The following is a 20,137-nucleotide window of genomic DNA, read 5'->3' as shown; positions in this document are numbered from 1 at the left end:
ACACTTCGCTAAAGTGCTCGACAGCGGACTTGGTTTGAAGTCCGCTGAATTGTGCCTTTAATATCCTTTGATTACCTGAGCATCCAAAAATCTACACATCTCTGTTCTGGATCTATGCAGTGATTGACCATCTGCAGCTCGCTGTGGTGGAGAATTCCAAAGATTCACAACCATTTGAAAGAAGACGTTTCTGCTCATCTTGGCCCTAACGAGACGGCCGCTTATACCGAGGCCGTGACACCCCGGCCCACCCCAGTTCTAAACCGCCCAGCTGGCGAAAACACACTCCCAGCATCCACCCTGTCAAGCCCTGCGGGAAAGTTTTATGTTTTGATGAGATTGCTTCTCGTTCTTCAAAACCCGGGAATATCGACCCAGCCTTCTCAACCTCTTCTCGTAGGACAATCCCCTCAGGCCTAGAATCTGTCGAGCAAACCAGTGGATTCGTTCACTGCCAATCGTGTCAATTCCAGTGAAGCAGCCGTTCATTTTTCTGACATGGAGTTTCCATTCACTCCAACTACAAAACTACACTCTGCAGAATTCCAGTACATCAGGTGTTTTTTTTTTGTTTTTCATTGTTCGTTCTTGTCAGTACAGAAAACTGCAGGAGAACAAGCTCCTCATTGAGTTTGTAGAACTTCCCTGATCCCAATGAAAGGAATGGCTATTACTCAAATGCTACATTGAGCACTGTTCACCTTTAAAAACACCTGTACAATGCATGCCTTTGTTCAGTGTTTTCTGCTGTTTTCCCTTAAACAGCGCTGCCAAGTGAACAGACAAGGAACTTGTGGACTGAAAGCCATCAATTAATCCCGATTCGGGTACAAAGTGACTTGGGAAGGTCAGGAAACCTTATTCACAATTCACCTATTTAAGTAAATCCTAAAACTGGCACATTTGTCAACATTCCCCAATTGCACAATTACCTCCAGAAATCGGTGACCTATGATTAACCCCAGGTACTACAGAAGTACATAATCTTCGATCCACACTCCCAGAGACTGATATTAAGAATAAATAGATTTGATAGGATAGAGCGGACTCCAGGTATCGCTTTTGTACAGCTGCCTGCTTTAAATATCCAAATGCATCGTATGACAAACATCAAAAGTAAAAACCAGCAGGAACAAACTCTGCACCAAACTGGGGAAGAAGATAATACACTCCCATCTATTACATGTCCTCTGTAACTTCATTACCACTTGTCTTAGACAATAAGCCTTCGTATAAAGTCTTGTTCACTCGGAGTTTGTTTTCTTAAAGAAGTCTGCTGAGCAACATGTATTACATGAATGCACGTATACACACATATATATATACATAACACATAGACACCCATGTGTGAATGAGGGTGGAATTTGGAATGACACTTGTATAATTCTTGAACTCATGGTTTGAACAATACATTGATACAGTGCACACGCCACATGAAGCAGTGTGTTAGAAAGACGAAGCAATGTACAACACAGTGAGAACTGTACAATGAGAAGTACACTACACAGGAGAAGCTGTGTGTTTTCAGCTATGTACATTTCACCAGAGCATAATAGAAAGTTGGATAAGTAGGGACTGCGTTGCTTCCAACAGGTATGATATTTCGATGAGAAAATTATGTTCCTTATTCCTCCGCACAACACAGCCTGGATGACAAAAACACACCAGTCTGAGGGCTGAACGCAAGTGCGAATGGCGGGAATCCATAATTGGGAATCTACAATTTGGGAAAACAATTCATGAATGGTTTCAGCCCATTGTGTCTGCGCTGAGTGAAGGAGCAATTCTTTTAGTGTCACTCCCCCGCCCTCTCCCCTTAATAATCATCATAATTGCCCAATTCTTGTGGAAAAACCGTGATTGAATCTGCCTCCACCACAGTCTCAGGCAGTGCATTCCAGATCCTAACCGCTCGCTGTGTAATAAAACATTCCCTCTTTGGCCAATTACCTTAAACCTGTGCCCTCTTGTTCATGATCCTTCCATCAATGGAAACAGTTCTCCCCACTCGCTCCTCACCCCTCAGGATTTTGAATGCCTCAACCAAATCCTGCACACCTTGACCAAATAATTCTCCACCATTATCACCTGGTTTAATTGAGGCAGGGGAGCCTCACTTTTGAGACTGCAGCTCTCGAGTTTTCCTTGGTTGGCAGTCTGCATTCTTGTGGTTCATTATTCAACACATTGGCATTTTGATTGCAGACTGTTCCAAGGCAGGGGGAAATCTAGGCGAAGGTCACTTACTTAGTGACCCCACCCTTTATCTCACAGGCTACTGGTTGGCTTTACAACTTTAAGTTAATTATCTTCCACTCAACTAAACAAAAGAGCGCAGATATTTTTCTTCATCGCCATTTGTCCTTGAAAGTGGCTGCCCACAAAGCAACAATGGCTCCATTTTTCGAAGTAATTAATTGCATCAGAAGTTAAGGTTGTTTTCCATAGAATAGAGAAGGTGCGGCAAAGATTTAACAGAAGCATTCAAAAGTCACAAAGGGTTTTGACCGAGTAATGGAGGAGATACATGACAGCATATTCGATAAACTGAGACCAGCAAAAGAACAATGGGGGAAGATGAAAAAATGAAATGAAATGAAAATTGCTTATTGTCACGAGTAGGCTTCAAATGAAGTTACTGTGAAAAACCCCTAGTTGCCACATTCCGGTACCTGTTCGGGGAGGCTGGTACGGGAATCGAACCGTGCTGCTGGCCTGCTTGGTCTGCTTTCAAAGCCAGCGATTTAGCCCTGTGCTGAGGACCATAAGCGCAGAAGACATAGAAGCAGAATTAGGCCACTCGGCCCATTTTTTTCTTCCCCATTCTCCTGCCTTCTCCCCATAACCCCTGATCCCCTTATTAATCAAGAACCTATCTATCTCTGTCTTAAAGACACGCAGTGAATTGACCACCACAGCCTTCTGTGGCAAAGGGTTCCACACATTCACCACCCTCTGGCGGAAGAAATTCCTCCTCATCTCTGTTTTAAAGGATCGTCCCTTCAGTCTGAGATGGTGTCCTCTGCTTCTAGTTTTTCCTACAAGTGGAAACATCCTCTCCACGTCCACTCTATCCAGGCCTCGCAGTATCCTGTAAGTTTCAATAAGATCCCCCCTCATCCTTCTAAAGTACAGACCCAGAGTCCTCAAATGTTCCTCATACAGACAAGTTCCTCATTCCAGGGATCATTCTTGTGAACCTCCTCTGGACCCTTTCCAAGGCCGGGTTTACATAATCTGGAATGCGCTGCCTGATAAGGTGATGGAAGCAGGTTCAATGTTAACTTTCGAAAGAGACTTAGTTAAATCCTAAGGGAAATGTTTTTCAGGGCTATGGGGAAAGAGCAGGGGAGTGGGACTAATGGATGGCACTTTCGAACAGACAGCTCAATCACAACTGGTCGAGTGGTCTCCTTCTGTGCTGCACAATTCTATTCTTTGATACGTCTGTGAAATATGATTAGGTGCTACATAAATGCAAGTCTTTTTTATGTTTTTATTGATTGAAATTTGAAGAAAGGTGCTCATATTAAGAGATAAATATATAACACAGTGATATTGAATGGGACAGCAAGTAATGAACAGATTCTGAACTACAAAATCAATGGTGCCGAGTTAAAAACCAGCAAGTGGATGAAAATGTGCCAGTTGTCAACCCAGATTCCGCTCAAAAAGTTCTATTAATTAATTATCTTACAGTGACAGGGGTTGAAAAATCTAAGTAAGTCAATGGGGAAGGTATGGTGGCTCAGTTCCCCATTCTAACCAATGGTTCAGCATTTCCAAAACAGCAGTAGTTTACCAATTCCAGTGGTGTTATCAAATATTTCAGCAGGCTTTAGAACTATGGTTGAGTCAGAGATAATATTGACTTTAAACACACACCTTCTTGTGGACGTATAGCAAGAACTTCACAAATGCGTTTGGCATGCAGTATATTTACTATAGTAACCCATATCAAAATATCCTGCAGCACTCACAGTCAGAACGAACCAAGGGTTTAGGCCGCTGCAGGATTGCAATGTCAATTCTGGTTTAGTACAGCTGGCAGCGGCTGTAACGTGTGACAGTAAAAGATTGAGCTAGAGTTTGCAGTCAGTTTAAACCCGAAACCACTCTGTGAATAACTGGAAGGCATCTTTTGTAGACGACAAACTGTGTTCCCTTCAATTTTTACCCTCAAGCTAAGCTTTGGATGAGAAAACCTCAGGCCACGTCCATTAGCCAATCTTCTAAAGATAAGCGTGGAATGACTCCGGGCTCTTGACGTTGATCATGAACCTCAGGATCCACAAACAATTAAAGGACAATTAAGCGCTTCTTTCGAAAACATGACATTGCTTCAGCCAATTATTGCATAGGTTGAATGACCTGTTTTGATGCTCTGAATTCTAACTGCTCTATGCACCACATGTGGGCTGCACAGTAGCACAGTGGTCAGCACTGTTTCTTCACAGCGCCAGGGTCCCAGGTTCGATTCCCGGCTTGGGTCACAGTCTGTGCGGAGTCTGCACGTTCTCCCCGTGTCTGCGTGGGTTTCCTCCGGGTGCTCCGGTTTCCTCCCAGAAGTCCCGAAAGACATGTTTTAATAATAATAATATTTATTGTCACAAGTAATTTACATTAACACTGCAATTAAGATACTGTGAAAAGTCACTAGTGGCCACATTCTGGCACCTGTTCGGGTACACAGAGGGAGAATTCAGAACGTCCGAATTATCTAACAAGCATGTCTTTCGGGACTTGTGGGAGGAAGCCGGTGCACCCGGAGGAAACCCGCGCAGACACGGGGAGAACGTGCAGACTCCACACAGACAGAGACCCAAGCCAGGAACCGAACCAAAGCTGTAAAGCAACAGTGCTGTCCACTGTGCTATCGCGATTGTTAGATGAATTGGACGTTCTGAATTCTCCCTCAGTGTACTCGAATAGGCACCGGAGTGTGGCGACTAGGGGATTTTCAGTAACTTAATTGCAGTGTTAATGTAAGCCTACTTGTGACAATAATAAAGATTATTATTATAATATTCTACTTCAACTTAACCAATCAACATGTCCTTCCGTTCATATCTCCGCCATGGTTTATCTATCTTGCCCCTAAATGCAGCAAGACCATATGTCTGAATTATTCCGTGTGGTATCGAGTTCAACATTCAAATCGCTCTTTGGGTAAAGAGTCACATGAATTCCTGATTGAATTTACAGCCCTTAATTTTGTCCTCCTCCTCCTCAAGTGGAAAAATGTTCTTTACATCTACCCTATTGAACCACATTGCATAATTTCAAAGATATTTATTGGGACACCTATCAGACTTCTCTTTTCTGAAGAAAAGACACCCCTCCCTGCCCATAAAACCCGCTATCTGCAAGCCTGTTCACTTTTCCATGTTAGCTGTACTTTCAGCTGCACAAACGTGAGCAGTTGCCGAGCGCCGCAAGACAGGGGTGTTGCCTTCAAACTGTCACAGCAGCACTCATCCAAAATGAACAGGGCCACAGAAGAGGCAGCGGCCAATTTACAAAAATAAATCAAGTGGAGCATTCTGGACCGACTGCAAAAGTAGAGGGGCGTACTCTCGAATTGCCTGCAGGACATTTGGCAAGGTTTGTGCAAACTTATTCAGTGATGAACGACAAAGATCTTTAATGGGATCAATGCACTCCACCCAGGCAGTGCATTGTCAGAATGGCAGCAAAGACAAAACATGTAAATAACCAAAGGAGAGGTGTCAAGGTTTGCCACATTCTTGGAGACAGTGAGGGCCATGTTAATAAATGTCATTCCCATTATTACCGCCACTTCACCAATTCATTTTTAACAGTCAAATATTCAGATTTGGTTTTAACATGATTTATCCTTCTAAGAGGAAAGCAGTGTGGTGTATATCATCTCACTGTAGGAAAAACCCTTTGATATGGTTTGCCTCCTGCAAAAGAAATCCTTTTAATGTTTTTATGGCCTTCTTATAATCATGCTTTCTGTTGTGAGTTAGGTCCCCCAATGGGTAACCCCCTTTAATTAGCTTGTTCCAATCGTAATGTGTTGCAACATAGTCTCCCGGAGCATGTCATGTCACGAGTCTACCTTTATCGTGCCAGTCTATACAGTCCAATTGCAACACTGTGCTTAATCATTTATGTTGCTGTTGTTTCATATCTTCACATTCTTTCAGTGGAGAATGGTGAAGTGTTTGTGCACACTCCTTCCATGACCATCACCATCTTTATAACAGCTGATGGGGTGGGTAATTTTATATGGCAGGCAACTTTTGTGGCTCCTACAATGCATATGCTGAGGGATTGGACACCCCCATTCATAAATAACCGGCTGGATGTGAACCCAGAATTCAGACGCATGTGCCATAGCTGCCCAAGAGTGGGTTTTGAACCTTGCACCTTCTGATGTGATGACACTAGAGAGGGAGTATTCACCAGGATGTTGCCTGGGATGGAACATTTAAGTTACGAAGACAGGTTGGATAGGCTTGGGTTGTTTTCACTGGAGCAGAAAAGACTGAGGGGGCGACCTGATCGAGGCGAACAAGATTATGAGGGGCAGGGACAGGGTGGATAGGGAACAGCTGTTCCCCTTAGTTGAAGGGTCAGTTACGAGGGGGACACAAGTTCAAGGTCAGGGGCAGGAGGCTTAGGGGGGATTTGAGGAAAAACGTTTTACCCAGAGGGTGGTGACGGTCTGGAACGCACAGCCTGGGAGGGTGCTAGAGGCGGGTTGCCTCACATCCTTTAAAAAGTACCTGGATGAGCACTTGGCACGTCGTAACATTCAAGGCTATAGCCAAGTGCTGGCAAATGTGGTTAGGTAGGCAGGTCAGGTGTTTTTCATGTGCCGGTGCAGACCCGATGGGCCAAAGGGCCTTTTCTGCACTGTATTATTCTGCTATTCTGACTTAGAAGCAGGAATACTACCATTGGTCAAAGGCTCCCTTCACATCATACATGTAAATATAATTCTTCTATTAACAACCTCAGAGCTTCTTTTATCTTTTGCAAAGCCCATCTGTTAATTATTGCTCTAAAGGAATGATTTTTTTGTCTCATTATTCAGTAATTACAGATATGTCGTGCATACATACATAACAAAACAAATCCTTGAGGCATTCCTAACCTGCTCTTGGATTATTTCCATCTAAACTCTTCCTGTGTTACGCCATTGTGTATTATGACCTACATTATGAGAAGATGTTGAATTTGTTTGAAGTCGTTCAATTGATTGCTGGGATATGTACAATGGGCCAAATGGTCGTCTTCTGTATCTATCATTCTCCAATTTCAATGATAGTTGTTGCTCATCATCTGAAAGAACAACTGACTTAAACTCCCTGCTCGCATGGTCCACACTGAAGAGTTAGGTCCAACTCACAACCTTGTCACTTCGCCTCTGGCCAATGGGAACGGACACCAGGACACTTTAGCACATTGAGTCCCACCTGCTGGTCCAGAAATTCTAGCTTCCTTTGCAACTGAAGGTCTAGAATTTCATCCTGCCACATCACAAGGGAAAGGAGTCGCAGAGTTATACAGCACGGAACGAAGAAGGAAGCAAATAGTTAGTCAGCGGAATAGAAACAGATGGTTAGAGACTCTAAAAAGGGCTCAGCTATAAACTGTGTTACTCCAGGCAGGAAATAGTAAATAAGACAGACTTTCAGCATCAAACAATCCTTTTGATGAGCTGTGTGACCACTTCAAAGGCGGTTCTGTACAGATTGTCCAAAATGGGACTGTTTATTTTTACTGCAGAGACAAAGGCGAAGCTTTGATGGGAAACTGAATGTTTCTAAACTGGAATTTAATGGCCAAAGGGATGAGTTTTATCCATAAACTAATCCCTCGATACAGTGCTAAATATACAACATGCACAGTTTAGGTAGCCTTGGGCAGATCAAGGCAGCTGGTAGGGATTGATAACAAGGCTATAATGTAGCCCTTAGCAGGTTCTACAATTGAAAGCAAGAGAGTTGAATAAACTTGAGGAAAAAGACGTGCAAGTGGTTCCACACTGAATGCAATGGGAAAGATAGAAATCTAAGGAGGCTAGTTTTAATACAAGCATGTATTACAATGTCCAAATTACCCCCCCCCCCCCCCCCCCCCTAACCCTGGCTGGCACTGGGGTAAGTTTCCATAGATACTCATGATGTTTTCCAAATAACTGTTCTTCCTTCATCTGTAAATCTAGCCACTGGATGCCAGTGTGTGTGTGTGTGTGTGTGTGTGTGTGTGGGGGGGGGGGGGGGGGGGGGGGGGGATTTGCAATTGTTGATGACCTCCCCATTAAGTCCAATCCTATCCTAACTGGACTCGCAAACACACTTATTATCCAGGAATCCCGAGTGGGAAACCTGGTTAATTATTCCGCCACTCCCCAGCCCAGGGACACTGAGGTTAATTGTAACGGCCCAACCATTTACCCTGGCTTAGATCATTCAAGTCAGCACAGTGGAAAACAGCAGGGCATTATAGCTGCAGTCGATAGTCTTAGAACTGTGGCCACTAATAATGCAAGTCATACAGCACGGATGTCAGAGGTAAATGTCAGATGCAGTTTGACTGCTGTTAATACCATGTGGTGTGACAATTGCCAAACTCACAAAGATGATTCCTCAAGGCAAGTCAATATTCTTCAGATCTGCCCAAGCTCACCCCAACTCCTCCAAGTGCAGATGACCAGTCTGCCCAAGTAACTAACCTTTGAGCTGCTACCACAGATGTTCCTAAACTACAAATGCCAGTTATCAATACTTCGACTTCCATCAAATACTGACGGCTGCACAGACTGAAGTTTGAGATTTCACTGTTAAGCAGTGAGAGAAAAGTGGGTTTTTCAATCTTGATAATTAAATATAATTGGACCAATTGAATCGGATTTCAGTGACAGACCAAATCTGCAACTTGTCTGAAACTCTTCCGCCCAGGATCATGTCTGGCACCAAGTCCTGTTCTTCCACCACGCACAATCTTACTGACTTCCGTCGGCTCCCCCTGCTCAAGACACCCAATATCTAAAATCCTCATTCTCAATGACCTTTCCACACTCCACCACATCAATCTCTCACAGCCCATGTACTTTGCTTCTAAGATGTCGCATATTGCTCCCATCGTTCCACTTCACCACTCTATTCCCATGCGCCCATCAATCCTCTGGCACACATGTCCTAAAACCTTGCGAATTCTCTCGCCACTTTAAGAGGCTCTTCAAAACCCCCTCTCTTCAAACATGCTTCCGGTTATTTCTCTCAAACCTCCTCCACACATTTGCCACCCGCTTTTCCTCTGTGAAACACCTTTGGGCCTCTTTCTATGTGAAAGGACACTGTAAAGAGACACGTTAATTGGAATAAACAACTGCATTGTGGTCATGTGACTGGACTGGTGGGCGGCACATGGCACAGTGGTTAGCACTGGGACTACGGCGCTGAGGACCCAGGTTCAAATCCTGGCCCTGGGCCCGTGGGCTTTGCACGTTCTCCCCTTGTCTGAGTGGGTTTCACCCCCACAACCCAAAAGATGTGGTGTATTGGCAACGCTAAATTACCCCTTAATGTGGAAAAAAATTATTGGGTCCTCTACATTTATTCAAAAAAATGTTACTGGACTAGTAATCCAGAGATCTGGACTAACACTCTGGAGATATGAATTCCAAACCCACTCTTGACAGCAGGAGGACCTTCAATTCAATGCAATTGCGTAATAAATCTGGAATAAAATGCTAATCTCGTTAATAACTATCTTGAAACTATGGGATTGTCACAAAAATGCACGGGTTTTACATCTGACGGGCCTCTATGTGACTCCAGACCAACCACAATGTGGCTACAATTCACTCAGCCGTGCAGCCACTTAGCAATTCTTTATTCCCTTTTAAACACTGGAGTTAGGTGGGGTCTAACAAGTACAATAGTGTCATTCACTGCACAGATCAGGAGTACGCCCAGAGCATACACACTGCTGGGGTCGGGGGACAATAACCTGACCTTTGACCCAGCGATGGTGGCAAACTGACACACCGGCAGTCCAACAGGAGAGAAAATCACCAGGGTTCTGAGGGAAGTCAGGTGGGACTAATCATGGCGTCCCAATGTGCTCCTGCCTGCGCTCTTATTGGCACGGTCAAAATTGGCAGCCTCACAATAAACCCGTGTGACGTCCAAACTTTGTCCTGATTGGGAGGCCGGAGGGGGAGTGGATGGAAGGGGAACTAGAACGGACCACAGTTTGTCTACAAAAATAATGAACTACCCAAGCCCCGGATGGATAGATAACGGAATGACAATCCCACTGGACACCGTTTCCAGTCAGAAAATGGATGTTCTCAATTTTCAGCCAATACAGCATGGATTAATCCTATTGTCGTAAAGGAAAAAAACAATCATCGTTTCCCCCACAGGTGACTAATTCTCATTTGGTGAGAATTAGTTAGACATTACGGCACAAAACAAGCAACGTGGTCCAACCGGTTCACATTCGTGATTCTGTCCCATACCAGTCGTTTGTTCACGGGATGTGGGCTTCGCTGGCTGGGCCAGTATTTCTTGCCCATTCCTAATTGCCTTTGAGAAGGTGGTGGTGAGCTGCCTTTTTGGTTCACGTGGCATAGGTACACGCATGGCGCTGTTAGGGAGGGAGTTCCAGGATGTTGTCCCAGCGACAGTGAAGGAAAGGTGAGGTACGTCCGAGCCAATATAATGTGTGACTTGGCAGGGAGCCTGCAGGTGGTGGTGGCGTCCTGCTGGCCTTGTCATAGAATTTACAGTGCAGAAGGAGGCCATTCAGCCCATCGAGTCTGCACCGGCTCTTGGAAAGAGCACCCTACCCAAGGTCAACGCCTCCACCCTATCCCCATAACCCAACCCAACACTAAGGGCAATTTTGGACACTAAGGGCAATTTATCATGGCCAATCCACCTAACCTGCACATTTTTGGACTGTGGGAGGAAACCGGAGCACCCGGCGGAAACCCATGCACACACGGGGAGGATGTGCAGACTCCGCACAGACAGTGACCCAAGCCGGAATCGAACCTGGGACCCTGGAGCTGTGAAGCGATTGTGCTATCCACAATGCTACCGTGCTGTTGGTGGTAAAGATCGAGGGTTTGGAAGGTGCTGTCAAAGAAGCCCTCCCATTGGGTTCTGAGATCTGGGTGGGAGTTAGGCCTGCTGGTCATGGCCCTTCAACTAGAAAACCAGAGCCACGAGCTAGCTCCCGGAAGTGGGAATGATCAACTTTCCAACTGTTTGAAGGTGGCATTTAGCAGTTGAAGCCGCCTTTGGCAGTTGGTGCTACCAGGCTGGAAATGGCAGAAGCATAAGCAAGGAAAATATTGCCGGGAGTGAAAAAAGATGTTTCTCTGGCCAAACATTAGTGATGTTGAGATTGAGAAAAACAAGGCGATTCTGGGAGATACTGGGTTTTTGAAGCATGCATCATGATTCCATGCAATCGTGTTCCTTCATGACATTTCTTAAATTGTTCCTGCATTAACCAATTAAATTTACGTTGCACATCAGTTCTGAACTTACCATTCTGTCCTGCATTGAGTGAGAGGCAGTGAAATGGTATGGATGCAGTCCAGACAGCCTCCTTTCTCCAGGATAGTCGTACTGTTAGGAACAAATAGAACAACATTAATCAAAACTGGTCCCAGTTAGAGCTGATTTATGTTTATAGAACTCTCCTCAACAATGCCCGCTGAACTCCTGTGAAGCGACTTGGGGTGGTTTGCTATGTTAAAGTCGCTACAGGAATGCAAGTTGTTGCTGTTCGCTGTGCATGATGCTGCAAATAGAATCTTAATAAAGCTACACAACAAAGTGGTCAGATGATCTTGTGATTCTTGTGGGATCTTTAATCTTTTATCATGCCTGTGTGGAGGTGCTACAACCTGCCAACGTACTACTTACCCTGAATTGTCTGAACCACAGGGGTGGGTGGGGCTGTCACCCGTCAGAGGGTTAAATCCCGGCAGAGCGCGTCACCGCAGTGGGGGGTGAGCTCACCCCCCCCCCCCCCACTTTCCCGCCAGGGGCACGGAAAGTCCGGCACCTCATTAAATAACAATAATCTTTATTCGTGTCACAAGTAGGCTTACATTAACGCTGAAGTTACTATGAAAAGCCCCTAGTCGCCACGTTCCGGCGCCTGTTCGGGTACACTGAGGGCGAATTCAAAATGTTCACCTAACAACATGGTTTGGGTTTGTTGTCGGAGGAAACCGGAGCACCCGGAGGAAACCCACGGTGAACGTGCAGACTCCGCACAGATAGTGACCCAAGCCGGGAATCAAACCCGGGTCCCTGGCGCTGTGAAGCCACAGTGATAACCATTATGCTACCATGCTGCTCTAAATCCAGCCTCTGGAGTACTTTGAGCATTTCTGGACAGCACACCTTAGGGAGAATATATTGGCTTTGGAGCAGTGGAGTGCAAGTTTATTATAATGATCCCTGGACTCCAAGGGTTAAACTATCACAACTTTCACAAACAGTGAGAAGTCTTACAACACCAGGTTAAAGTCCAACATGTTTGTTTCAAACACTAGCTTTCAGAGCGCAGCTCCTTCCTCAGGTGAATGAAGAGGTTTCACATGAGGAAGGAGCAGTGCTCCGAAAGATAGTGTTTGAAACAAACATGTTGGACTTTAACCTGGTGTTGTAAGACTTCTTACTGTGCTCACCCCAGTCCAACGCCGGCATCTCCACATCACGGCTACCATTCACAAAACAGGGCTGCATATCCTAGAATTTAGAAGTTGAAGGGTGATTTGATTTAAGTTTCAGCTTATTTAGGGGATCAGATGAGACTGATACAGAGAAACGACTTCTGCCTGTTGGCGAGTCTTGGGACATGGTCAAAAATTAGAGGCAGACCTTTAAGGTGCGAAAGTAGGAAATATTTCAATACACAGAGGGAGGTAGAAGTTTGGAACTCTTTTCTTCAAAGGGCAGTTGAAGCTAGATCAAGTTTTAATTTTAAAACTGAGGTTGACAGATGTTTGTTACTCAAAGGTATTAAGGGATATGGGGAACAGGGTGGGGTGTGCAGTTCATGGACAGATCGGCCTTTATCTCACTGAATGGTGAACCAGGCCCGAGGAGATAAATGGCCTCCTCCTGTTCCTATATCTCGATGTAACATCAAGATGTTCCGGATGATTTGGTCGAACAAACATAGTCCTTTTTAATTATTGAACCTTCGCATTGTATTCGCTCCCCATCACATGCTTCTCTCTCCAGAATCATGTTAATTAGGAGAGCTGGTGCAGACACATTGGCCAAATGGCCTCCTTCTTTGTGATTCTGTGAATGGCTTCAAACTACATAGAAACGCTCGCTTCAACCTTCTTTCCTGGCATCTTGTTCTGCAATCTTTGAATTAAATATTGTGATATGTGTCTCTATCTTAAAGGTAACATAAAGGTAACATATAAATAGAAGTGCTGGAAAAGTTCCACCTAATTTCCCTTCTTACTTTTAACTTCTTAATCTTTAACTTGCATTCACCGACATTTGAACTCTGTGGTCACAACGGACAACCTGCCTGGATCACATTGCTTCACGTCTTAATCTTAAAAGGGTGAAAGGAAACACCCACGCAGACACGGGGAGAACGTACAAACTCCGCACAGACAGCCACCCGAGGCCAGAATCGAACCCAGTTCCCTGGAACTCTGAGGCAGCAGTGCTAGCCACTGTGCCTCAACTAACATCACCATGGTTACTGTCCCATTGCGGTTTGGGGTACCTCGCTGCGGACGTCAGGTTTGTACAACAGTGACTGCACTTCAAAAGAACTCCATCAGCAGCTAATATTGAGGCTGTGAACAGTTGCTATATAAATGCATGAATAATGTCTTTCCAAAAACCTTCTGTGCTGTTAACAGTACCAAGGCAATTAGGGATGAGTAATAAATGCTGGCCCGGCCAACAACACTCAACCCAAAAAATATCAATTAAACCGTGTGGTGATATGCATCACTGTAAATACACAAGGGGTTAATGTAAATACACTAAGACTAAGTAAACACGAGGGGGAGCACCAGAGACATCATGACATGCAGACATACAACTAATGAACACATAGAACAAGGCACGACCAATGGGCAGTCAAGACACCCAGAGGTGACACTACCACAAGGGGGCAAACCATATATAAGGACAGGGCACACATGCTCTTTCTCTTTCCACAGGCGACACTTAGAGAGACAGGGGCAGATCAGAAGCATCACACCCACCGCATGGCTTAGAGCAGACTGGTTAGTTAGACTGAGTTACTATAGCAAGATTAGCAGGAGAGTCAAACTCAAGTAGGAGAATTGTTAACTGTTCAATAAATGTGTTAAACCTATCTCCAAGTCTGAACCTTCCTTTGTCAGAGCATACATCAAGGAAGCAGCTTATGCTGCATGAAGAAGCATAACACAACAAACTGGTCTTTATGCTCCACATGAGATTCTTCCCACCGTACCTCTCACCCACTTCTCATTTCCCTCTCATGTTATTACATAATTTCACCTTAAGTACATCTGTGTTCTGCACCTCAACTATTCCACAAATACTTTGGCTACAAGAGCAGGTGAAAGACTGGAAATTCTGAGGCAAAAGCTCACCGACTGGCTCCCCAAAGTCTGTGCAGCATCCACAAGGCACAGGTCAGGAGTTTGATGGAGGGTGATGGAATACTCCCCACCTGCCTGGATGAGGGCTGGTCCAACAACACTCAACCTGCCAACGTCCTGGACAAAGCAGCCCCCTTGATTGCAATCCCTCCCTCCACTGCTAATATTCACTCCCTCCATACTAATGCACAGTGGAAGCTCACCAAGGGAGGTAACACTTCCTAATCCCATGAGCTCTGCTACTTGGAAAGACAATGGTAGCAGATGCCCGGAACACCACCACCTGTAAGCTCCTCTCTTCAAACCACACACCATCCTGATGTGGAACTGTTTCAGCATCACTGGGTCAAAATGCTGAAACTCCCTTCCCGACAGCACTGTGGATGTCCCGACACCACATGGGCTATAGCAGTTCAAGAATGCTGCTCACCATGGGCGAAATTCTCCGACCCCATGCAGGGTCGGAGAATCGGCCGGCGGCGGCATTATTCCCGCTCCCGCCGGGTTTTTAATTCTCCGAGCGGCCAAAAACCGACGTTGTTCAAATCCCACCGGCAGCCTCTGAAAACAGCTGGCGCCGGCGGGATGTCATTGATTTTTAACAGACAGACATTCTCCGTGCCGGATGGGCCGAATTCCCGCCGACGTGGCCATGGGTCACGTCGGCGAAAAACAGAGCAGCTTTAAAACGGCGTCAACCATTGATAATGGTTGACGCCGTTCAGTGACCTAGGGCGAGTGCGGGGGTAGCGGCGTTGGAGAGGGGTGGATTTGGGGGGGGGGGGGTTGCGGTGTTGAGAGGGGGGGGTTGCAGCGTTGAGAGGGGGGGTTGCGGCGTTGGGGGGGTTGCGGCATTGAGAGGGGGGGGGGTTGCGGCGTTGAGGGGGGGTTGCGGCGTTGGAGGGGGTAGGGGTGGTGGGGAGGGGGGTAGGGGTGGTGGGGAGGGGGGTACCGGCGTTGAGAGAGGGGGGGGGTTGCGGTGTTGAGGTGGGGGGGGTTGCGGCGTTGAGAGGGGGGGGGTGGCGTTGGAGGGGGGTAGGGGTGGTGGGGAGGGGGGTAGGGGTGGGGGAGGGGGGTAGGGGTGTTGGAGGGGGGTAGGGGTGGTGAGGGGGTAGGGGTGGTGAGGGGGTAGGGGTGGTGAGGGGGGTAGGGGTGGTGAGGGGAGTAGGGACATTGGAGGGGGGTATGGGTGGTGGAGGGGGGTAGGGACGTTGGAGGGGGTAGGGGTGGTGAGGGGGTAGGGCCGTTGGAGGGGGGTAGGGGTGTTGGAGGGGGGTAGGGGTGGTGAGGGGGTAGGGGTGGTGAGGGGGGTAGGGGTGGTGAGGGGAGTAGGGACGTTGGAGGGGGTATGGGTGGTGAGGGGGTAGGGGTGTTGGAGGGGTAGGGGTGGTGAGGGGGTAGGGCCGTTGGAGGGGGGTAGGGGCGTTGGAGGGGGGTAGGGGTGATGAGGGGGGTAGGGGTGGTGAGGGGGGTAGGGGCGTTGGAGGGGGTAGGGGCGTTGGAGGGGGATAGGGGTGGTGAGGGGTGGTTGGGGTAGGGGGCAGCGGCGTGCAGAGGGGGGGGGGCGACGGTGCGTTGGCCCGGGCATCCGTCGCCCCCCCCCTCTGCACGCCGCTGCCCCTACCCCAACCCCCCCACCACCCCTACCCCCCTCCAACGCCCCTACCCCCTCCAACGCCCCTACCCCCCCTCCAACGCCCCGACCCCCTCACCACCCTTACCCCCTCCAACGCCCCTACCCCCCTCACCACCCATACCCCCCTCCAACACCCCTATCCCCTCACCACCCCTACCCCCCTCACCACCCTTACCCCCCCTCCAACACCCCTACCCTCCTCCCCACCACCCCTACCCCCCTCCCCACCACCCCTACCCCCCTCCCCACCACCCCTATCCCCCTCCAACGCCGCCCCCCCCTCTCTCCTCAACGCCGGTACCGGTCCCCTCTCTCTCAACGCCGGTAGCCCCCCCCCCTCTCTCAACGCCGGTACCCACCCCCCCCCCTCTCTCAATGGCGGTACCCACCCACCTCCTCTCTCTCAACGCCGGTACCCCCCCCCCCCCCTCTCTCTCAACGCCGGTACCCCCCCCCCCCCCTCTCTCTCTCAACGCCGGTACCCACCCCCCCTCTCTCTCTCAACGCCGGTACCCACCCCACCCCTCTCTCTCAACGCCGGTACCCACCCCCCCCTCTCTCTCTCAACGCCGGTACCCACCCCCACCCCTCTCTCTCAACGCCGGTACCCACCCCCCCCCTCTCTCTCAACGGCGGTACCCACCCCCCTCCTCTCTCTCAACGCCGGTACCCCTCCCTCTCACTCAACGCTGGTACCCACCCCCCTCTCCTCTCCTCTCAACGCCGGTACCCGTCCCCTCTCTCTCTCAACGCGCCACTTTTGCAGCGGGTGAAATTGACGCGTATCGCGTCAGTCCGCTGCTGGCCCTTTCGGGAACGGAGATTAACGGCTTAAAAGAAGGCCCCGACGCCGGAGTCATCCGCACCGCTTTTGCCCGCCGGAAATGGGCGTCACGCAGGTCTTCGGAGAATTTCGCCCATGACTGGGCAATTAGAGAGGGCTTATAATTGCTGACCTTCCCAGCAATGCCCACATCCCATGAATGAATTAACTACAAGAATGTGGTGAGTGAGTTCCACATTTTCACTACTCCGCATCAATCAATCAGACATAGAGTCATTGGGCAGGGTTCTCCGACCCCCCGCTGGGCCGGAGAATCGCCGGGGGGGGGGGGGGGGGGGGGGCCGTGAATCCCGCCCCGAAGCCGGCTGCCAAATTCTCTGCGCCGGTTTTTTGGTGGGGGCGGGAATCACGTCGCGCCAGTCAGGGGACCGTTGGCAGCGGCCCCCCGGCGATTCTCCACTCCACGATGGGCCGAGCGGCCACCCGTTTTCGGCCAGTCCCGCCGGCGTAAATTACACAAGGTTCTTACCGGCGGCACCTGGCTCAGCGGGCAGCCTGCGGAGCCCTCGGGCGGGTGCCCAGGGCGATCTGGTCCCGGGGAGGGGGGCCACGGTGGCCTGGCCCGCAATCGGGGCCCACCAATGTGCGGGCGGGCCTGTGCCGTGGGGGCACTCTTTCCCTCCACGCCGGCCGCTGTAAAGCTCCGCCATGGGAGGCGCGGAGAAGAAACCCACTGCACATGTGCAGGGATCACGCCAGCGGTTCTGGAAACGCGCCGGCGCTCCTGTGCATGCGCCAACTCGCGCCTGCCGGTGGAGGCCCTTCGGCGCCAGTTGGTGCGGAGCCAATCACTCCAGCGCTGGCCTAGCCCCTGAAGATGTTGAGGATTCTGCACCTTCCGGGCAGCCCGACGCTGGAGTGGTTCACGCCACTCTTTGGCGCCGGTACGGTCCGCCCGCCGGATACCGAAGAATCCCGGCAAGCAATAGAGTCTTAGATATTTACAGCATGGAAACAGGCCCTTCGGCCCTGCTTGTCCATGCTGCCCAGTTTCTACCACTAAGCTAGTCCCACTTGCCCGCATTTGGCCCATACCCCTCTATACCCACCCTGCCCATGTAACTGTCTAACTGCTTTTTTAAAGGACAAAATTGTACCCGCCTCTACCACTGCCTCTGGCAGCTCATTCCAGATGCTCACCACCCTCTTTTGTGAAGAAATTTCCCCTCTGGTCTCTTTTGTACCTCTCTCCCCTCACCTGAAACCTATGCCCTCTAGTTCTAGACTCCTCTACCTTTGGAAAAGTCGACTATCTACATAATCGATGCTCCTCGTTATTTTAGAGACCTCTATGAGATCACCCCGAAGCCTCCTACACTCCAGGGAAAAATGTCCCAGCCTATCCAGCCTCTCCTTATAACTCAGACCATCAAGTCCTGGCAGCATCATCATAAATTTGACAATTGAAATATGCACTGCAAAATGGGTTACCTTCGCACTGCGAGAGCGTCTCAGAGTGTACGCTGGGTGGCCAAAGGTTTCATCCCTTTGCGGCGGCAATCTATCGAACCGGGCGCTGGGAGACCTCACCGGAGAGTAGACATGGTTCACCACTAATGGACCCTGTGATGGCGAGCGGGGCACAGAGCGAGAACGGGGCTGAAGGGACAACCTCCGCATCGTGTCAGTGACGCCATCCGCCTCATGGACGTATGGCTGCTGTGCACCGTGCCACACAGGTGAGCCCTGCCCGCTGTATGCCCGCCGGTCCTGCCAGTCCCTTGGTAGGCACACTGACTGTCGCTCATCGATTGACCATCGCGCCGTCATTCTGTCGTAAGCTGGCACAGAGCAAATGCTGTCTGGACGTCCGCCAGCCTGTATGAACTGCGGGTATTCCTCTTGGTAATAGGGTGAGAACAGTCTATAACATTCTGGAACATCTCTGGTTGGAGTGTGATACACCTGAGAGCTGAAGAAAAGAGATACCATCAGGGCCATAGCTGATCAACATAAACCTTTCTTGTAGTAACCATGGCATGGACAGGAATATTTCATTACACCCCTTTATGACTGTTAAATCAATTCCAAGCCAGTTGGTAAAGCATCAAACTAGACACTAATATTTTTCTGGATACTGGGTTCATTCCCAGAATGCAGCATTACATACGTCTGTTTCCCACCAACCAACAACCCAGTGTCGCAACGGTCTCTCTTTATAAGTGCTCTAAGTAGTTAATTAAACAAGCCCTTCACCAGAGTACCTTAACAATAAAATTAATGTACCATTAACAATGACAATGGTTCTACCAATTGGGTTGGTAGGTCATTCAATCATGAGGGCATCGCAGGAGACCCCAATTCTGGCCTCTCTCAATCTCCACTCGCTGCATGGTGTGCTGGACAGCAATCAGAAATGGGAGTACAAGACAGTTTTCCCTTGCCTGTCCCGGGGGGGCTGAGTTGCATTGTATGTCCCTAACACTCCACCACCAACACCCAACCTCCTTGTCAGCGGTCCGCAAACTATTCATGGAGAATAATTGTGTCCAGTGACGGACCAACCGTGTCCAATTGGTCCAGGTTCCACCAAGTGAACCACTCCACCTGGTATTTTGCATATTTGGCCTCTCTCCCGTTGCGCGTTTGTTTTTTGTTAATCATCGCTCAGGAACGAAGACCAGGCACAATCATTAAAATTAAGGTTTGGCTGTGCAAGCAGATTTTGCAACAATTCTAGGGCATGAGACATTTTTTTAAGAACCATTTAGATCAGACTCTGAGCACATTACTGCACACAGCGACCCTTAAATCATATCCCCAACTTGAGGAGATAACAAAGGCCGCTATAATTGCAAGAGAAAATTGGAGTTTATTTCCAGAGGGACAGAATTGAAAAGCAGAGATGTTTGCTCAACGGATGAACAGACATCGTGCGACAATCGCCAGGCAGGAATGTTCCCTTCCAGTCGGGAAACACTTCAGCAGTCAAGGGCATTCAGCCTCTGATCTTCGGGTAAGAGTTCTCCAAGGCGGCCTTCAGGACGCACAACAACGCAGAATCGCCGAGCAGAAACTT

The 20,137-nt window shown here is 48.7% G+C and overlaps 1 protein-coding gene across 6 annotated transcripts in view; it reads right to left on the bottom strand.

Moving 5' to 3' along the window:
- The window catches only part of plekha6 (pleckstrin homology domain containing, family A member 6), a 326,880-nt gene that overhangs the window by 43,283 nt on the left and 263,460 nt on the right, over nucleotides 1–20,137 (bottom strand). For 5 of the 6 annotated variants that reach the window (XM_038820378.1, XM_038820382.1, XM_038820383.1 and 2 more), the window contains 3 exons: nucleotides 18,550–19,030; nucleotides 11,544–11,624; nucleotides 7,449–7,502 (listed from right to left, as the gene is read on the bottom strand). In XM_038820378.1, coding sequence (XP_038676306.1) covers nucleotides 7,449–7,502; nucleotides 11,544–11,624; nucleotides 18,550–19,030 — 616 coding nt within the window. The remainder of the gene's footprint in view (nucleotides 1–7,448; nucleotides 7,503–11,543; nucleotides 11,625–18,549; nucleotides 19,031–20,137) is intronic. The other variant, XM_038820379.1, reaches the window with a different exon arrangement.

This window comes from Scyliorhinus canicula, chromosome 15, assembly GCF_902713615.1.
Source record: "Scyliorhinus canicula chromosome 15, sScyCan1.1, whole genome shotgun sequence".
Lineage (NCBI taxonomy): Eukaryota > Metazoa > Chordata > Chondrichthyes > Carcharhiniformes > Scyliorhinidae > Scyliorhinus > Scyliorhinus canicula.
The sequence above is the reverse complement of the archived record's forward strand: the minus strand, read 5'-3'. Positions and strand labels throughout refer to the sequence as shown.